The sequence below is a fragment of the Melospiza melodia genome, chromosome Z, assembly GCF_035770615.1.
Source record: "Melospiza melodia melodia isolate bMelMel2 chromosome Z, bMelMel2.pri, whole genome shotgun sequence".
Taxonomy (NCBI): Eukaryota; Metazoa; Chordata; class Aves; order Passeriformes; family Passerellidae; genus Melospiza; species Melospiza melodia.
In genome coordinates this window covers 75134906-75152010 of record NC_086226.1, presented here as the reverse complement: position 1 = coordinate 75152010, position 17105 = coordinate 75134906, and the positions used below count along the sequence as shown (strand labels likewise).

General features: G+C 40.8%; 1 protein-coding gene across 5 annotated transcripts in view; it reads right to left on the bottom strand.

Moving 5' to 3' along the window:
* Positions 1-370: 370 nt before the first annotated feature.
* The window catches only part of SEMA6A (semaphorin 6A), a 119070-nt gene continuing 102335 nt past the window's right edge, over positions 371-17105 (bottom strand). For all 5 annotated transcript variants that reach the window (XM_063180705.1, XM_063180708.1, XM_063180709.1 and 2 more), the window contains one exon: positions 371-4490. In XM_063180705.1, coding sequence (XP_063036775.1) covers positions 3301-4490 — 1190 coding nt within the window. In that variant the 3' untranslated portion in view covers positions 371-3300. The remainder of the gene's footprint in view (positions 4491-17105) is intronic.

Here is a 17105-nt window from a genome sequence, read left to right as displayed (position 1 = left end):
AGTACTCTGCTATTAATACATAAAATCTGGAGATGAAGTCACATCTGTATGATGATCTCTTTTGGTGGACCACATGTTCCTAAATCCCAGCCTTGCTCTTTTAAACTATCAAGTCTGTCATAAATATTTGATGATGAACAAGCTTATAAAAGCTAAATGCAAAACATGAATAGAGGGAGAGCAAAGTGTGATTTAACTTTTAATTAATTACCAGCACCTTACACTAAAGCCCATCTCCTGTAAGAGGCAAAAAAGTAATAAATTTCTTCCTCACTGTAACCTGATCTAAATTATCAGCATTGCATTTATTTGTATTTTTTAAAGGAAAAGGATAAATTCTCTAGAAACAAGAGAACCAGGAAACAAGAAACAAGGTAGAACAGTCTGGTTTTATTACCATATGTAATCAAAAGCTTTTATTTCCTATCTCTCCTCCTTTTTCTTTTCCTTTCCTGCCTTTTTCTTTTTCTTTTACAACCGACATTAAGTGTGAATCACATGTTAGGGGAATGTGGAAATGAAGGGAAACTGGTGACATCACAATACTTTACAACTTTACAACAAATGAGAATCTGAATTTGTTGCATCTACGAGTGTATAGCAAGGGTGGAAAGCAAAGGCACACATAGGTTCATGAATCCCTCAAAGCAGAGGGTGGAAGAGAACTGGGGTTGGGAAAGGATGAAAACAGAAGACCCACCGAATACAAAATGAACATTTCAAGGTCAACCCAGTAAACTGTGTGTACTTTGTGAAGGCAGATCGCTGCACAAGCTGTTGCCATGATTATCCATCTCTGTGTTTTGGGAGGATGTTTTGAGGGATAATATCAAGGGAACCCTGCTTCAGGGGTTGGAGCTTGGTGAAAAGGTGTTGAGTTGGCTATTTTTTTTAAAAAATTACCTTGCTACCTACTGTTTTCAAAGGGTTTTCAGTTTGTTTTTATTAAAACAACAACATTGCTTTGGATACAGATCTATCTACTCCAGTCTGCATAGTTCACTACGGGTGAACAAAACTGTTTCATAAAAGAAGCCATGATGAAATGAAAGAACATGCAAGCACCCTTGTTACACACTTTGGTGTAGACCATCCCGATCTTGTATATACCATCTATAAGCTAGTGGACTTAAAATCTGTCTTTTCAATCATTCTGAAACAAAACCAAAACCCTGAAAAACAAATGGAAGTATAAAATTTTAAAAAACAAATTGAAACAGAAACAACCACCTTACTCAAACATACTGTTCAGTAGATATATATATATATATATATATATAAAAAGCTTAGAAGCGATCCCCATCATTTTTCTACAGTATGTTGACACAGTTATTGTAACAGATTAAAAACACAGCTACGTTTTGCATAAACTGAAAGACTGGAAAGGAACTTACACACCTGCGTGCGCACACACACGCACACACCTGTGCGCACGCACACTCCCACACTAGCTACATGCACAGTCACACAAAAGAAACAAAGGAAAAAAAAACCAAACCCCCGTTTTTCCCCAAAGAAGTATATGCAGCATCCTTCTGGAGCAGCAGGTAGCTACAGCAGGAGCCAGCCTGCCTGTCCTAGCTCCATGTGCCCTGCATGCTGCAGGATGTGCGGCTGGGCTTTCTGCAGGGCTTGGCCCCTCTCACCCGCGCTGTCCCCAGCCAGGGGATGTACCAGCTCCGTGGACAAGGGTGTTAGTCATTTTCCTGCTGCCAGTGAGAACCATCTCCACGCTGACATGCTGTAAAGGGGGAGCGGGAGGTGGGGGAAGGCAGAACCCCCAGCATGGTGCCTTGTGAGCATCACCACCAGTGGGTGGTTTTGAGAGAGGACTTGGCACAGCTAGAAAGTCAAATTTGGAGGGTATGGTGCTAGCCTGATTTCTTTAGGGATGTGGGGTTATGAAAATAACCACCACATTCTTCTTTCAATGCCTTTACTCCAGTTTTTGAAGGGGCTTGGAGGAGGAAGGATCAATAAATATTTGCATTACTCAAAGGGGAAAAAGAAAAAGGTTTTACATACTACAGCTCACAAATATACACAACTGAGGGTGTAAGGCACAAATTTACATGTGGAAGAAAACAGGCTATTCACAGATATATTCCCACGAAAAACCCGTGTGATAAGACCATAATTTATGCATGGTAACAGCCGGCATATTAGCTAGTTCACACTGTTTGAGGATTTTGTTTGCCGTCTCACATGCAAGGTGAAATGAGATGGCACATCACAAGCTGGTGCCTTCACAGAAAGTATTAGCTACTGACAAAGCCATGTTGATAGCAATGGTGCACAGATGTGCAGCTTTTAAGTTTCTCTTGCAGCTGCTTTAGAAGTTATGAACTTGCGGTATTTGTTCCTGTCTTAGGTCAGAGGCCCAGCCAGCTAATTAGCTGAGAGACTTAAATAGATATCCCCTTTTTAGTTCAGCTAACCAGGCAGTCCAGGCACGAAGTTCAGAAATCCAGCTCCAACTTATCTAACTCAGTGAATTTCTTGGAAAAATAAAAGAGTTCTAGTTTCTCCAGTTAATGGGTTTCACGTTAAATAGGTATAACTTTCAAAGTACTTCTCTGAAAAGCTGCTCACAGGATGATAATGTAGGTCAGTTCCTTAAGAAAAACGAAAGTTGAACAATAAATAAGAGGAGTTACTTGTGTTAACAGTCACATGTTATTTGTTAAAAGAGAAGGGTAGCAGAAATCTATGACATAGTTTGCCCAAGCTGGCATTTAACTGCTATGACCAAATGACTGTAACACTGAAGGGCATCATTTCACAGTACCTGCTAGTGGTAAACCTCTGCCATTGTTAAGTCAGAGTTAGCTTTATCAATTGATTTTTTTTCTTCCTTTTTTAAAAGTTTTTTTCTTTTTTTTTCTTTTTTTTTTCTTTTTTTTTTACATTTGTATGGTTTTTTACATTTGTTTTGCTTTTCAGAGCGCTGTTTCCCAGTTCAGGAATGCACTGTGCAGTTAGGGGCAGGGGGTGAAATGTCACAGTCATTTTCACCTGTGTGCTTTTGGCTCAATGTTTTTGATGGAGGGTTAGTCTTTTGAGCAAAGAACTGGCAGGCTGTGGGGGTGAATCCTGCAGTTGCAAACCTTCAACCATGGGTCATATGGCTCGGGTTTAAAAAAATATTCCACTTTTCCCAGAGAGCAGAAATCCAACACATCTTCAGCTTGCAACATCCGTGATCTCAGAGGAGCGAGTGATAACAGTTGCAGAACACTGGCTTTCAAGGGCAACTTCTGCTTAATTGCCATCCTCCTCCCACTCCCCCTCCCCCTCTGATTATGTACACGCATCGTTGGGCTTCATGGACGTGGAGAGCGGAGCAAAGGAAGGTTTGGGAGGTACGTCTGGCTTTAGCGAGGGCGTGCGTTTCAAGCCTGACCTCGTCAGGGAGTTGTAGGCAGTGAGGCTCGGCTGCCGGGATACAGTCACAGCCTGTGCCTGCGCAGCGTGGACCTGTATGGAGTCCACTCGCTGCGGGGCCGGCGGCGGGTTGTCACCCCGGCCGAAGCTCTGATTGCGGGACAGGTGGGACGAGTTGGAGGAGTTAGTGTTGTTTCTTTTGAGGGTTGATGCCTGATGACTTCTCGTGAGTGAGTTTGTGGGGTAGCTTCTCTTGTAGTCCACGTTGTAAGCAGAGGAGTGCATCTCCAGCCGCTTGCTCAGCCCGCTCTGTGACAGCGAGGTGCCCGGGGGCCCCAGGGAAGCCTCCCGCTGGGGGACTTTTGGAGGCATGCTGTCGAGATTTTCCACTAGGTTAACTCCATGGCTGGGGCTTTTGCTACTGAGGTGGTCCTTGATAGTTTTGTACTCAAGGGTGGCATTCTGGTCCTCCACAGACATCTGAGCACCATCGCTCATTTTTGGCTGGTCAACATACTCATGCTGGTAGCCTTGCTGGGCTATGGGCAGGACCACAACACTGGGGATGTGGCTGGGAGAAGCCCTGAGTGGCAGGTCAGTTGGTATCACTGGTGAGGCCATCGAGGGGATATCTTTTGTGCAGGCATTGATGAGGTTCTGGTTTCTCTCCCATTCCCGACTGCCTCGGCTGGGCTTTCTCTTCTGCTGCAGGGTTGGGGTGGACTCCGGGGTTGGCAGGGCAGCCAGGTCCAGATGGTGCTGGTCAGCTTTGATCAGCATCTTGGCAGTGCTGCCTGGGGTAGCCAGCTTGCCATTGTGCATCAGAGGCGTGAGGATAGCTTCAGGCTTTGGCTCCTTGGACTGAGCATCCCCAAAGAGGCCACTGAGCTTGGAAACACTGCTCATGGAGCCGCGGCGGGAGTGGGTGAGCTCCTTCTCCTTCCTCTGCACGGCAGCCATGTCCCTGCGGCGGTGGTCGCAGATGCAGTACACTACGATTCCCGAAAACACGGCCCCCATGACAAAAGCAAGAATCACAGCAATGGCCAACAGGGTGACTGGCACCAGCTGATCATGACCTTTCAGGTAACTCTCCCGAATCACTCCTGCAATAGACAGCATACAGAGGTTAAACAAACTAAAGACAAAGGAGGAGCGGGGATGGGGGGAAGGCTACTTATCATTAACTACTTTATTCAAAGGTGTGCCCCTGCGAGGTTGCTTTGTGTTTTCCCAGGGGGATTTTGTTTATCACCTTGTTCAAATTTGGAGACATACTCTACCTGCCAGCTACATCATCCATGTACAGCCTTCAGCTTTCAGGACAGCTTTCAGATCTGCAGCTGAAGACTACAAAGTTCAGGAGTCGAAAGGTAATTTACTTGTAGCACAAGTGCAATTGTTTTGAAATCCTGGTCCTGGCCAATTCACACTGACTTCAGCAGATCTTTTAGCTCTCCTCTGACATACTACTCATTCCTCACCTTCCTCTTTCTGATCTCTCCTAGGCTAATACCATCTTATTTTTACTATGGTAAGTTATTGGTATTCAAAAGCCTTTAAATGGAGGAGAGGAGATAAAGTCTTGGTGAATACCAAAGAAGTGCATCCCATATTGTTTAAGGCTTCTTTCTCTGTTCTTTATTCTCTTATCTTTGTCATGTGTTTTATAAGTCAGTGTCACATGCCTGTGTTTCAGAAAGAGGCTTGAGTAACTATGAAAGATAGAGCACAATGTTGAAATTTATTGAGCCTGCTGGGTGACTGTCCTTGCTATTTTAATTTTAAAAGCTCTTCCTTTTCTGAACACATGAATAGGTTGACCTCTGTGCTGAAGCCTATGCTTTCTGTTCTAAAAGACCTGACCTGATGCCTCATCCTGTGGTCAGAGGTCACTGTCAAATCCTACTTGGCCATCCAAGCACCCACTGTCTGAGGAGACATCTCCTCCACTTGAAGTCCCTAGTGCAGCATTAATGAATACCCTAAATTTCCAAAGTAAGCTTTTTTTCCAGATAAGGGCACCAAGCCAGCAGCACTAATGAAACACAAGCAAAAAGCCTGTAATTTTTTTATTGTTGTTTCTTGTTTGACTTTTTTTTTTTTTAATTTCTGGTTTTGTTCTCACTGTTTGCAAAGAGCAGCCACAGTTTGACAAGGAACTGAAGGAATATCTCTCCAACCTCTTCTTCCAGAAAAGGCCCAAGTGCCAAGGGATTAAAAGCTCCACATGCTCAAAGGAAATGTAGTAGTTGTCCTTATTTCGGGAGAGATAGCAAGGCAGAAAATACAACTCCAAGGCTCTCCTGAGACTTTATGAAGGTACAAAACTTTCATCTTGTTAAGCAACTCCTAAAATAAGGTTTTTTCATGTTTTTGGCACAGAAGGTAATTACAATCCAGAATCAGAACCAAACCATGTTAAAAGAATATTAAAAAGTTACCACTATTTCACAGAAGCCTTTGATAAGTATTCTGGCCAGATATAGTATTGTTCCCATTTTTCTGTCCCAAGTTGATTGCAGCATTTAGGTGGACAAGAGATATTTGCATACAAGAGAAGAACTTTATATTTAAAAGCAAAACAGCTCTTGAAATCATAAGCACCTGCACGTGACATCGCAGCTGGGTGCCGCAGAAATTATTGTGCTGTGACAATACAAAGGATTATGATTTCACAAGGAGAATAAACAGCAAGAGCAGATGATCACTTAAGAAAATATGATCCGGCATTCACATAAATGTCCTAATAGTAAACTGTAAGGGCAGAAAAGTAAAACTCAGAAAACAATATATAATTAGAAACAACCTTCAAATTTAGTGTTTCTAAGACAACTCTCTTTTAAAGCCCAGAAGCTTCTTCAGAGGCAGACTCTTCTATTCTTTGTGATCAGCTTCTTTGTCAGCAAGAAGCAGTAAAACCTTATTCTGTAAGTTAAATGCACGTACAAAATTGCTGTATGTAGAAGAACAGTCTAGTGGTTACAGCACAGTCAGCAGGAACTATATTTCACTGCAAAGGTGTTGGTCTCCTGTGATCCTTCACCTGCTGATATTTGCATCCTAGACTCTGCAGCATTTTGTGGCCAAATTTATTTACGCTTGTAAAACTGTTTGCAGAGATTAACCAGAGAATCAGATAGAGTCTTAAATGGATGGGAAGAATGAAGTTAGGAAAAGCTTCACCTTAAAAAGTCTCTGTGCACAAACTTCTCAGGCATGGCCCTTTGAGAACTTATCCAATGTGTTTTGCATGGAAAAAACTCAAAATCTCTGCTCAGTGCCTACCTAAGGGTGTAAGTACCTACAGTCAAAGCCCAAAAGCATGGATTCATGACAGGAAAGTCATATCTTACTAACTTAATATTCTTTACTGAAAGGATGGTCAGTCATTGAAACAAGCTGTCTATGGAAGTGGTAGGATCATCATCCCTGAAAGTGTTCAAAAAGCATGTCAATGAGCTACCTGGGGATGTGGTTTAGAAGAGATCACAGTGGTGCTAGGTTAAAGGTCGAAGTTGATGATCCCAGAGGTCTTTTCCAACATAAATTGTTCTGTGATACTATAATTCTAATATTTTTTTATATATAGATTGGGAGCAAGAGGCTGGAGTGCAGCTGTGCGAAGGGAAATGGCGTTTTTGGTTGATGGTAAGCTCAATATGACTCAGCCATAATGGTGGGAAAAAGGGCCATGGGAAAAGGACCCTTTTCCATGGTGGGAAAATGGCTAACCATATAAAAATATTGGAATGAGTCAACATTCCAACACACAAAAATGATGGAAAGACTACATCAGTGATGAAGTGTGGCTTAAAATAATTGGTTTGTTCAGCTTAGAGGAGACTTCATTGCTACCTAAAACTTCCTCATGACTGGGAGTTCAGGGGGAAAATGCTGTCACCTCTCTCAGGTATCTGGTGACAGGATGCAAAAACTCATGTCCAAGCCTGAAATTTCTGCTGGCTGAGGGGAACTTCAAGCTCTGCACTCTCAGTCTTCTGCTTGAGGCTAAGTCCTACTCTATGAGTGCTAGCCTTAAGCACAAACCTGCATCACTGCATGAAAAAGCAATGTAAAATCTTCAGCTTTAGGTTACCAGGAGATATCAAAACATTAGTACTCACATGGCAAAATTCCTGCACAGTCCAGACTGCATGACCCTTTGTGTTCATGAAAGGGGTAGCTGAAATGATGTTGTGCACACTGCTGGTGTTTTACATGCAGAAATTTATGAGTCTCTTAAAATATCCTAATTCCAGCTCTTTCCTCTTGAACTCAAACCTTCCCGATGTTTATTATGTTTCCTACACTAAAGGATATTTAACATTAGTGCCTTTTCTCTAGGCAGGCACATCTTCTCTGGAAACAAAGTCAGTTTAATGATAGAGTTTATTTATTACAGAGAATTCTTCCATGTGTCATTAGTCATATAAACAATCCCACTAACTTCAATGTAAATAAAAAAAAAAAAAAAAAAAAAAGGGGCAAGATTTGACCCTTCATCAGTGTCCCTGGAATAGATTAAAAAATAAGTAATAAAAAAGTAGGAGAAATGCTCAGCATCCTACTGTCATGACCACAGGATGGGTGGGGGCGGTCTGGAATTTAACATGATATATCAGCCAATAGGCTGATAATTGCAGTTGTTGTCCATCAAACATATCAAACCTTAACATCGGCAGTAACTGCCTGCACAGAGGGATGACTAAGGAAGTGTGTGATCCCCACCATATCAAGTGTGAGGCAAACTGTTCATGTCACTTCACAGACTGTATTCTGTGTGCTTTTACCTAGGCCTGCAATTCTTAAAGAACATCACAGCCCATGTGGCAAGTCCAGCATCCTTCATTTGCACTTGTTGTTCAAGGAATTAAAACGAAGAAGAAAATAATCAGAAAAATGTAGGGTTTACATTTTTGAAAGGCAAGTAAAATATTCTGACTCCCAGGCTTGAGGAAACACCTCTTACATTTATTTATTATGTGACATACTTTTAAGACATCATGTACTGGAAAACTGAATGGGCTGGCTGCATAGAGCCAGTAAAATATAAGTGTCCCCATATTAAAACATCTTATTTAATAATAAAATTATTATTCTATATTAAATACATTTAAAATATTATGTCTAGCACTTTCCTGTTTGTAATATATCATTTGCAAAAGTGAAAAGACACTACTTATTTAATTTTATGTGGTCTGAATCCACACCCCAGACTATTTTCTCTAGTGCATTGAGACCTATCACCTTGGATAACAACAAACTATTATTTTGAAAGGGATCATTTTGACAGAATTATCTGTATTAACATTGTACTCTGAAGTTGGGTGGTGGTAAAAAGAAAAGTAACCCTGAAAATGCTACAAAGAAATAGATGACATCAAATATTTGCATCTTCAGGGATGAGATCTTACATGTTGTGTCACTAATGCGCCAAACATTCTGACATTTACTGACCTCCCTGGACGCTTCTTTTTAAGCTCTCTCCTTTACAAATCACAGTGGGGTTTACAAGTTCAGGGTCCCCCTACATGTGATGTAATATTATTTCTGGCTACTAAAAGAGACAGTCTAGTCACCTGATATTCTCCCTTTTCCATGGCTATTTTGATTCCCATAGACAACCTGATCCTTCCTCCTCCATTAACTTTCTGTAATTTCATCCCATGTCCTTTTGTCTGCATCTCCTAACATTGCCATTCACTTTCTCAGTCAGTATACCCTGCACTGTAACAGTCTGGAACAGGCAAAATCACCTCTTCTCACTCATCTAATGAGAGAGAAGACCTGATCTGGTATTGTGTTGTACTGCTATGCATAATTGATTCCTTCTTCCAGCAGAGCCTCTAGCTAAGGTACACAGTTTGGGCTGGCTGGTTGGTTAAGAGGACACTTAGAAAAATGCTTCCAGACCTTCAAGTGATTCAACTCTGAAATGAGCTAGGATATGTACAAATCCCATGAGTACAGCATTGATCTAGCTAAAGGTAGTTGTTACTAATGAGCAAGGAGATATTACATTTTATGTCAATAATATATATACTATTATTAAAGTTACGGGAGATGGGAAAGGCAGACTTGTGATATGTCTCTGGGTAAGAATAATACAGAAAAGACCAGAGGTTATACAAAGACATAGATCTCCTGTATGCTAGACTATCATAAGCAGGAAAGTGAGGCTCCCTCTTTTCACCAATTAACAAAATCATTCAGTACCTGTGCTAAAACAAAACAAGTTAAAAAGCAAGATGTGTATGAAAATACTGATGAAACTATTCCGGAGATGCTCTGCTCTTTCTAATTGTAATAGAAAAGAAATTCCAAGGGTAGCAATGTAATTAAAATTAAAAAATCACAAAGGGATTAAGTTCATTCTAAGGAATATATTGCATGAGCATAACTGAATAAGAATAATGAATATCAACACAAAAAACTTCATCAAAGGAGGACAGAGAAGGGATGACATGGAGACTGAACTAGTTACTCCTTTTCCCCCTGCTACTTAAAAAAAACAAATCCTCACTCTGATCTGTAATCAGAAATGTAACAAAGTTAGGGAGTAAGTGTGGACCATGATAGAAAAAAAGAAGTAAACCTACTTAGATACCAGACATTTTAAAATTAAATTGTCTTAAGGAATTTTTCCCCCATGGCTCAAGGAGCTAGCCAGAGCAATTTTTAGACATTGTATGCTATCTTGGACAACACTGGGGGAAGTACAAGCATAAAGAGCTCTGGAAGAGGACAAGTGTATTACGTGCCTTTGAGATTAACCAAATGGAGGACAAAACACAGACCTACCAGTAAAATCTTTCAAATGGAGGTGGCTCTAGAACAAGTAATAAAGCAATCAATTTAATGAGCACCCAAAGAATAAAGTAATTAAAAAGAGGGGAAAAAAAAGGCAAAGCAAATTTTCCAAAAGTAAATTACATTAAACAAGACAAGCTTCCTCTCTTGGCAGGATAAACAGCTCACTTTTTGTACGGAAGGAGTAAGTATGACAGCCCTTGACTTCTCTAAAGCCTTTGACTTATCTTCTCAGAAGTAAGTGAAAGCAAGCTAAAACCTGCTAAAAAGCTGCAGTTGAAAAGTGCTGATCAAAGGTCTCCCTGGAAAGAGATCTGAAGTAAGGTGTTTGTCTCAGGAGAACAGCAATTAAAACAGGCATCTGCAGAAAGGAGACCTGGACTCCAGAGGCCCAGAAAAAGCTCTGTATCCTTTTAGCATGTACAGCATAAAAAGAAACATCTCATGATGAAGCCTAAATTTCCTTGTCTCACCTGTGATCCCTGTGTGACATGAATGGCAGGACATCAAGAAAAGCCCCACAGCCACATTCCTTTCAGTCTAAGTTCTGGTGTATGCTTTGCAGTGAGTACAAGCTGAAATTGCAGCTTATAGCCCTCACAACTCATTAATAATAAAAACAAGAAGCAAATCATTCCCCAATTTGAATAAAGCTTGATGACTTTTAGTGATACAAGAGTTTGGATGCTGCCCTCTTCCACAAGGAGGCTGAAGCTGGTAAGGATAACTCTGGGGACAGTCAGCGATACCTGGCCTGCCACTGCAAGCTCCTGTGTATGAATAACAGCTACCTGTCCTGAAAAGTAACACCTTTCAGTCTGAGCACTGCAGTTTGCTGCAGTGTGGAGACAAAGAAATGACTTATGGCTGGCACAGGTGTGTCCTGGGAAATGGGAAGACTGCATGCCACAAGCACCACAATCGCTCTGTGATCAGATCCACAGGGAGCTGTCATTGTCTGTCTTTCCAAAGGTAAAGTAATAACCCAAAATGGTGACACACATGGAACTTGAAACACCAAAGTGGGAAATGAAAAACGATGTTTTGGAAGGGAAATGAGGGAATGACTATCAGGAAATAAGGTAATATTTATCTCCAGACCACACACTAAGAGCAGTTAAGGCATGAGTGTCATCGCGGTATTAAGAGTCACCTCTCTAGCTAAATGCCCACGTCCATCTCCAATAGCTACAAAATCACTTGAGACTTTCCACTGAAAAAGCAATTGTTCCAGAAAAGCACAATGATTTCTTTACCATTGTTATCTAAGGGGAAAACTCAGCAATTAATTTCATTCTTCAGTGCAAGCTTCTCTGTAGGATGTACATTTCCCTCACCTTACGCTTGCAAGAAACATTGGTGAAAAACCTCATTATGAATGGAGGTTTTTATGGGCTTCAGAATATCTTTTTAAAATACCACTGAAAAGGTTTTCAACATGTGTCTCCAGGTGTTAGAAATGTATTTACAGGTAGTCTCATGCTGCTAAAAGACTATTTCAGACTGGAAAATCCCTGCAGGTATTAACAAGCTTTCTTCCTCTTTTTTAACTAGCAATCATAATTTAAAAAAAAACCAACAACCTCCAGAAAACAACCAAACAACAAAAATCTCCAGACAAATTTAGACTGAACTCTGGGCTTTCAGTGTCAGAAAAACAGAGGAATGATCAAAGTCTACCATGCACTTCTGAGATCTTATGTTTTCCTGAAGAAATAATTTGAAGATTTTATATAAACCAACCACACTATTATCCCAATGACTTGGTGTTTGCCACTTTAATGGAATTGCTGTGTTGAAAACAGTGAGAACACCTTATCTTCATCTTTTTTCTGGCTGCCAGGACTCATTGTGCTAGCTCAGTGCAACACTAACCAGTACCCATTTTTTGAACTCCTGGTGTCACCAGCTAGGAAAAAGCCCAGCCCAAACATTCGTACTTAAAGCTGCTGGAAAATGCTTTCCCCTGCCTTCCCTCTCAGTAAAGCTGTATAGTTGACTTGTAAAGGTCTAAAACGCTAAAGTTTTGCATGACTGTGTTGAGAAAAGCAATCCATCTTTCATACTCCACCCTAGGGCTCTCAAAGCCAGCTGCCTGAGCTAGTAGTCTGAGGTATCCAGCAAGGAAAAAGTGGATGCATGAAGTTGGAAAGAGAATGAATTTGTTAAAGAAAAAACCTGCAGTTACAAAAAGCCTGGGGATCATTGGAGATATGAGAAGAAATCATACTTCAGAACTATGAAAAAAAAATCAATAAATAATGTGACTGAAGTAATCTGCAACAAAGCTTTGAAAACTACCTAAGCAATCTGATCAGCTCTAGTGGCCTCTGTTAGGGTTTTCTGTTCCCCTATCAGATCTATTTCAGAAACAATCCCTCCAGGACAAGTTTATCAACTGATCTTTAACAGTGGTTTAATTTCTTCTTTCAGCTGGTTCATCATTTTATCATTTCTCTCCACTCTCCATGAATGATTGCCAACATGACTCTCTATAGAAAAAAGATGGTCGTAATTTACAAAAGGAAGGGAGATCAACACATCTACATGATATAGCTTGTGACTCTTGAAGCAACATTTTAAGAATGGATTTAAATTATCTGGTTTTAGTTTGATTATGAGCCCACAATCCAATTTTTCTGCATGCTACAGTGGCCATACAAAATTCACACCATGGCCTTGTGAATTGACACTTGTGAATTTTGAAACAGGGGATTATTATAGATGGAAATCACAAAACCTGAACCAGAAAATTCATGCTCAGGCAATTTCCACCCCCAGCAGAGTGAAGGAGAGACAAGACTGAAAAAGACTGGAATAGGAAGGTCTTAAAGCTTTTTAATTGTGTTACTTCTGAGCAGTACTTCTGTAAATGACCCAGTTTGTTAAGTTTGCAGTTATGGGAGAAAGCTTGCCTGACACAACCTCCTGCATGTATGATATAATGAAAGCCCTTACAGTCCTGAAGCCAGCCCCATTTTGTTTGTCCCAGTGGCTAAGCTCAGGGCCAGCACTAGAAAGCATTTGACAACCTTTCTCCCACTGGCAGGTGGAGATAATTTTGAACTTTCCTGATTTCAGTACTTTCCTTCACCTCTCACCCTTTCCTGGTGAGCAATGATAATTTTAGATGCCTCTGTATGATGGAGAATAAGCAGACATATCAGGTTGCTTTAAAAAAACCCCAAAACCATAAAACAGAGGCATTCAGAGTAGTTAAAAACAAGATTATAAAATCCAAATGTCAAGGAAAATTAATTCTTTTGTAGCTTGTCTCGGCAGACACAAACTTTATGCTGCTTTGCATCTTAAAACACAAATTTCCTTTAAAGTCTGCAGCATTTCCTCTAATGACGTACAAGAAGCTCAGTGCACATTCTGGGACCTTTCTAGTATGCCTGGGATAAGCTTAAACATATACAGCTGCTCTTTATTAGCTTACTTCAGGGGATCTTTCACAGCTGGGTTAAAATAGATTTACATATGTTTGGCTGAATATGCATAATTTCTGGGCTCCAGAGAAGTTGTTGTAGCTTGCAAAGTGAATCTCTCATCTTCACAGTTCCCATTTCACTGCAAGGAGCTCCTCTGATTGCACAGAACAAGTGTTGGGTGTTTCTTTTTTTTTTTTCACGTTTTTTTTTTCCTGATGCGGGCATTATGTATTCTGAGCAGTGCAGTGCCTTTCTGGAAGAAGTTTTATGAATAGTGTCAAGGAAAAAGAAGCTGTCACTGAGAAATTCTGTGGCTTTTCCTCTCCTTTTATACAGCCTGTTTTGAACTATGGCCTTTCTGCACAACAGGGAAAAGAGAAGTTTGCAGAATGTCAACATAAGCAGCTCTGCTTAGCAGGCTGAAGCTCAAAGCAGCCTTATGGTAGAATTTGGGTTAAATTTCGAACACTGCACATAATCTAAAAGTAAAAATTGTTTCCTCATCAACTCTGATCTTGCTTAAAGACACAAAAATGCAAATGCTAATTTTGAGCTAATAGGGCAACTGAATGCATCACAGCTGAACTAACAAAGGAGTCATCTATTAAACATTCAAAGACAAATAGTAAGACAGTACCCCATATCTCCTGCTCTCCAAGGCTCTTGGAAATTATAACTAAATTGTTGAACAACTATGTGACCAAGCCAACAGTGTTTATTCATGCACACAGACTGTATTTCTTAGAAACAGTCCTTTTCCCCGCAGCTGGGCTGGGCTGGTGAATGCTTGGAACACGACTGGACCCCTTGTTAGCTCTGCCTTTACACAGAGGAACGATGAAACCTCTTCTGTGATTAAAATGCCATCACTGTATATTGCATGACGGGAAACAAACACTGTAGATTAGCTCTTCATTTCTGCTACACTCACGAGCACAGCAGGTGTAGTCAAAAGGCCTGGACTTAAGAATTAGAACATGCCCCTACCAGGGATACTGAGGAAGACTGCTTCTTCCAGAAAGATTTGCAGAGCTGCTAAAAAAATAGATTATACATGTCTGATATTAGATTTACCATTTCCCTTTGTATTGCAGTACCATTGCCTCACCTGCCTTTGAATACTTTAAGTGGGATTGTGATGAGTTTGAAACACAGGTTGTAACAGTCAGCAAGACTAATTTTACTGCTAGTTCTTCAATATCTCACAACTCTTCAAGTACAACTAAAAGAACCTTTCTTTCCTCTGTTACATTAATTCACATCCAAACGTAGTCACTCCAGCCATGTCCTGAGGTAAAAGACAGCATTTCCCTTATGGACTTGGTGCCCAGACATTGCTATGGTCTCACTTAATTTTCTATCTCCAGTGGTACCTTCTTTCATCCATTTTTCTGTCTTATATATAGTTCTTTGCTTTTTTAAAACCTAATTCTTTTTTTTTAGTACCTCCCTACCTTGCAGACGCTGGTATAATGTGCATTTATACTTTATTACCATAACTTCATTGAATGTTTCCTGTGTACATTTTGTAACATGCTTAGTAATTACTATGGCCAGTCTCTTCCCTGGATGAGGTGAACCTGTAGCTTCATCTCAGAGGACAAATATTAGCAAGTAGGTTCCTGCCTCAGCTCCAGTAAAGCTGCCCTGAGTCCAGCAGTAACACACCCAGAGCACTGTGGGCAAACCAGTGTCCTCTCCAACATACAACCAAATCCCATGCAGACACCCTCTCAATTGTCCAGCAGCAGGCTAGGCAGACATACCTGTCTGCTTTACCAAACATCTCACAAACAGCAGCGTTACTGCTGCAAATAACAACTCCCCCAGGCCTGCAATCAGTTCTGCTACTGGGTCAAATTTTACTTTTCTGGATTTACTGCAGTCATTTGTCCAGTTCCCGCTCATGCTCTTTAACCCAGTACTTTCCAGTGCTGCAGGAAAGCAGGGAGCTTATGCAGCTAGTTAGTCAACATGAAGGTAGCTCCTGCAACAAGGAACATGACTGGGTTTTTCACATTTGTAGATTAGCTCTCAAGACATATACTGATCTACAGATATACAAACTCCCATGTAAGAAGTTAAAGCCTAATTTATTTTCCTAGCATGGGAAACCTATGAATTTTTATCATGATCTCTTTTCACTTGGGGACATATAACACGGTGTAGGTGAGATCAAACCTTTCAGAAAAGCACTGCTGATGGTATCAAGTTGTCTTGCCATGAGCAAGTAGAGATAAACTGTATTGTTTTTCCAGGTCTTGATGCTGGGTATATGAAAGTAGCTGCTGATTTGATATTAGTTCAATGAGTGTGAACTGCACACTGAGATATAAAAAAACCCCTGTGTACACAAAATTAATTGATCTTACTGGATGACTGCCTCAGGACATTGGCTGTTGCTGGTCAGATTTAGACAAAAAACATGTAAAGTCCAGCAAAACTGTAAGAATTCTTTAAGACACTGAATAGAGACTCCTGTTTTGTAGAGATAAAGCTGCATGGTGTCTGCGAGAAAAGAGCAGTGCTCTTTACGTTCCTTGTTATGAGCCATGATTGCACAAACCTCTGCAGAGGCTGTGGTGAGTGCAGGAGGTTCAGTGTGCACAGCAGGCAGAAAGAAAACTCCTGCACTGTGCCCTCCTTTGAGAGGCTCTGACTGGGACTCATTCAGCAATGAATGCACGTGGAGAATTGCTGAGCTCCTTGATGGGAGCCATGAGCTGGTAGCAGAAATGAATTTCTCCAGTGCTGGCCATGGCCTCAAAGTCACATTGATGGCCTTTCCTGCACCACTTGGTAATACCACTTCTGTGAGGATCCTCAAAAACCAGCGGTACTCAGAGTCCACCCAGCACCATGGCTTCTGTTGCACTCACCCTGCTTGCTTGCAAACAGACACTTGGTATTTATTTAAGAATAAGAATTTACTGATTTAAAGAATAAGAAAACATCAAAAACATATGTGCTTCTCAAAAGACTTTTGGAATTATTTTAGTGAAGGCTTTGGTCAGGTGTTTCTGCACATGCTTAAATTCTCTGTATGTGTGGTACTGTTTGTGTTCAGCAACTGCAGATCTTTCAGGCTTTCCAAAAATACCCCTCTGTTTCTCTCTACAAGGACATGATAGCGGATAGCAGTAGCTTTGTAGGGCTTCAAAAATGTGCCTGCTTTCCCCCAACTGCCTTTTCTTTTTATATAACAGCTGCTCTTTTATTTTCTATCACAATTGTGGGTAAGATGGGATGGAACATGAACAAGATGGCATATTATTGACAGCATGCAGCTGGTGTTATTTTCCAATTAAAAAAATCCTTGATGGGCATATGAAAGAACTGTCTAGTTGATGCCCAGTTGTGACAATGCTATCAGGCTGCCCCCTCAGCTGAGATTTTATTTCACAGAGATAAGCAATCTTTGTTGATAGCAATCTTTGGTTGCTAGTAGAAGAACAACAGTTTAATATCCTGGCC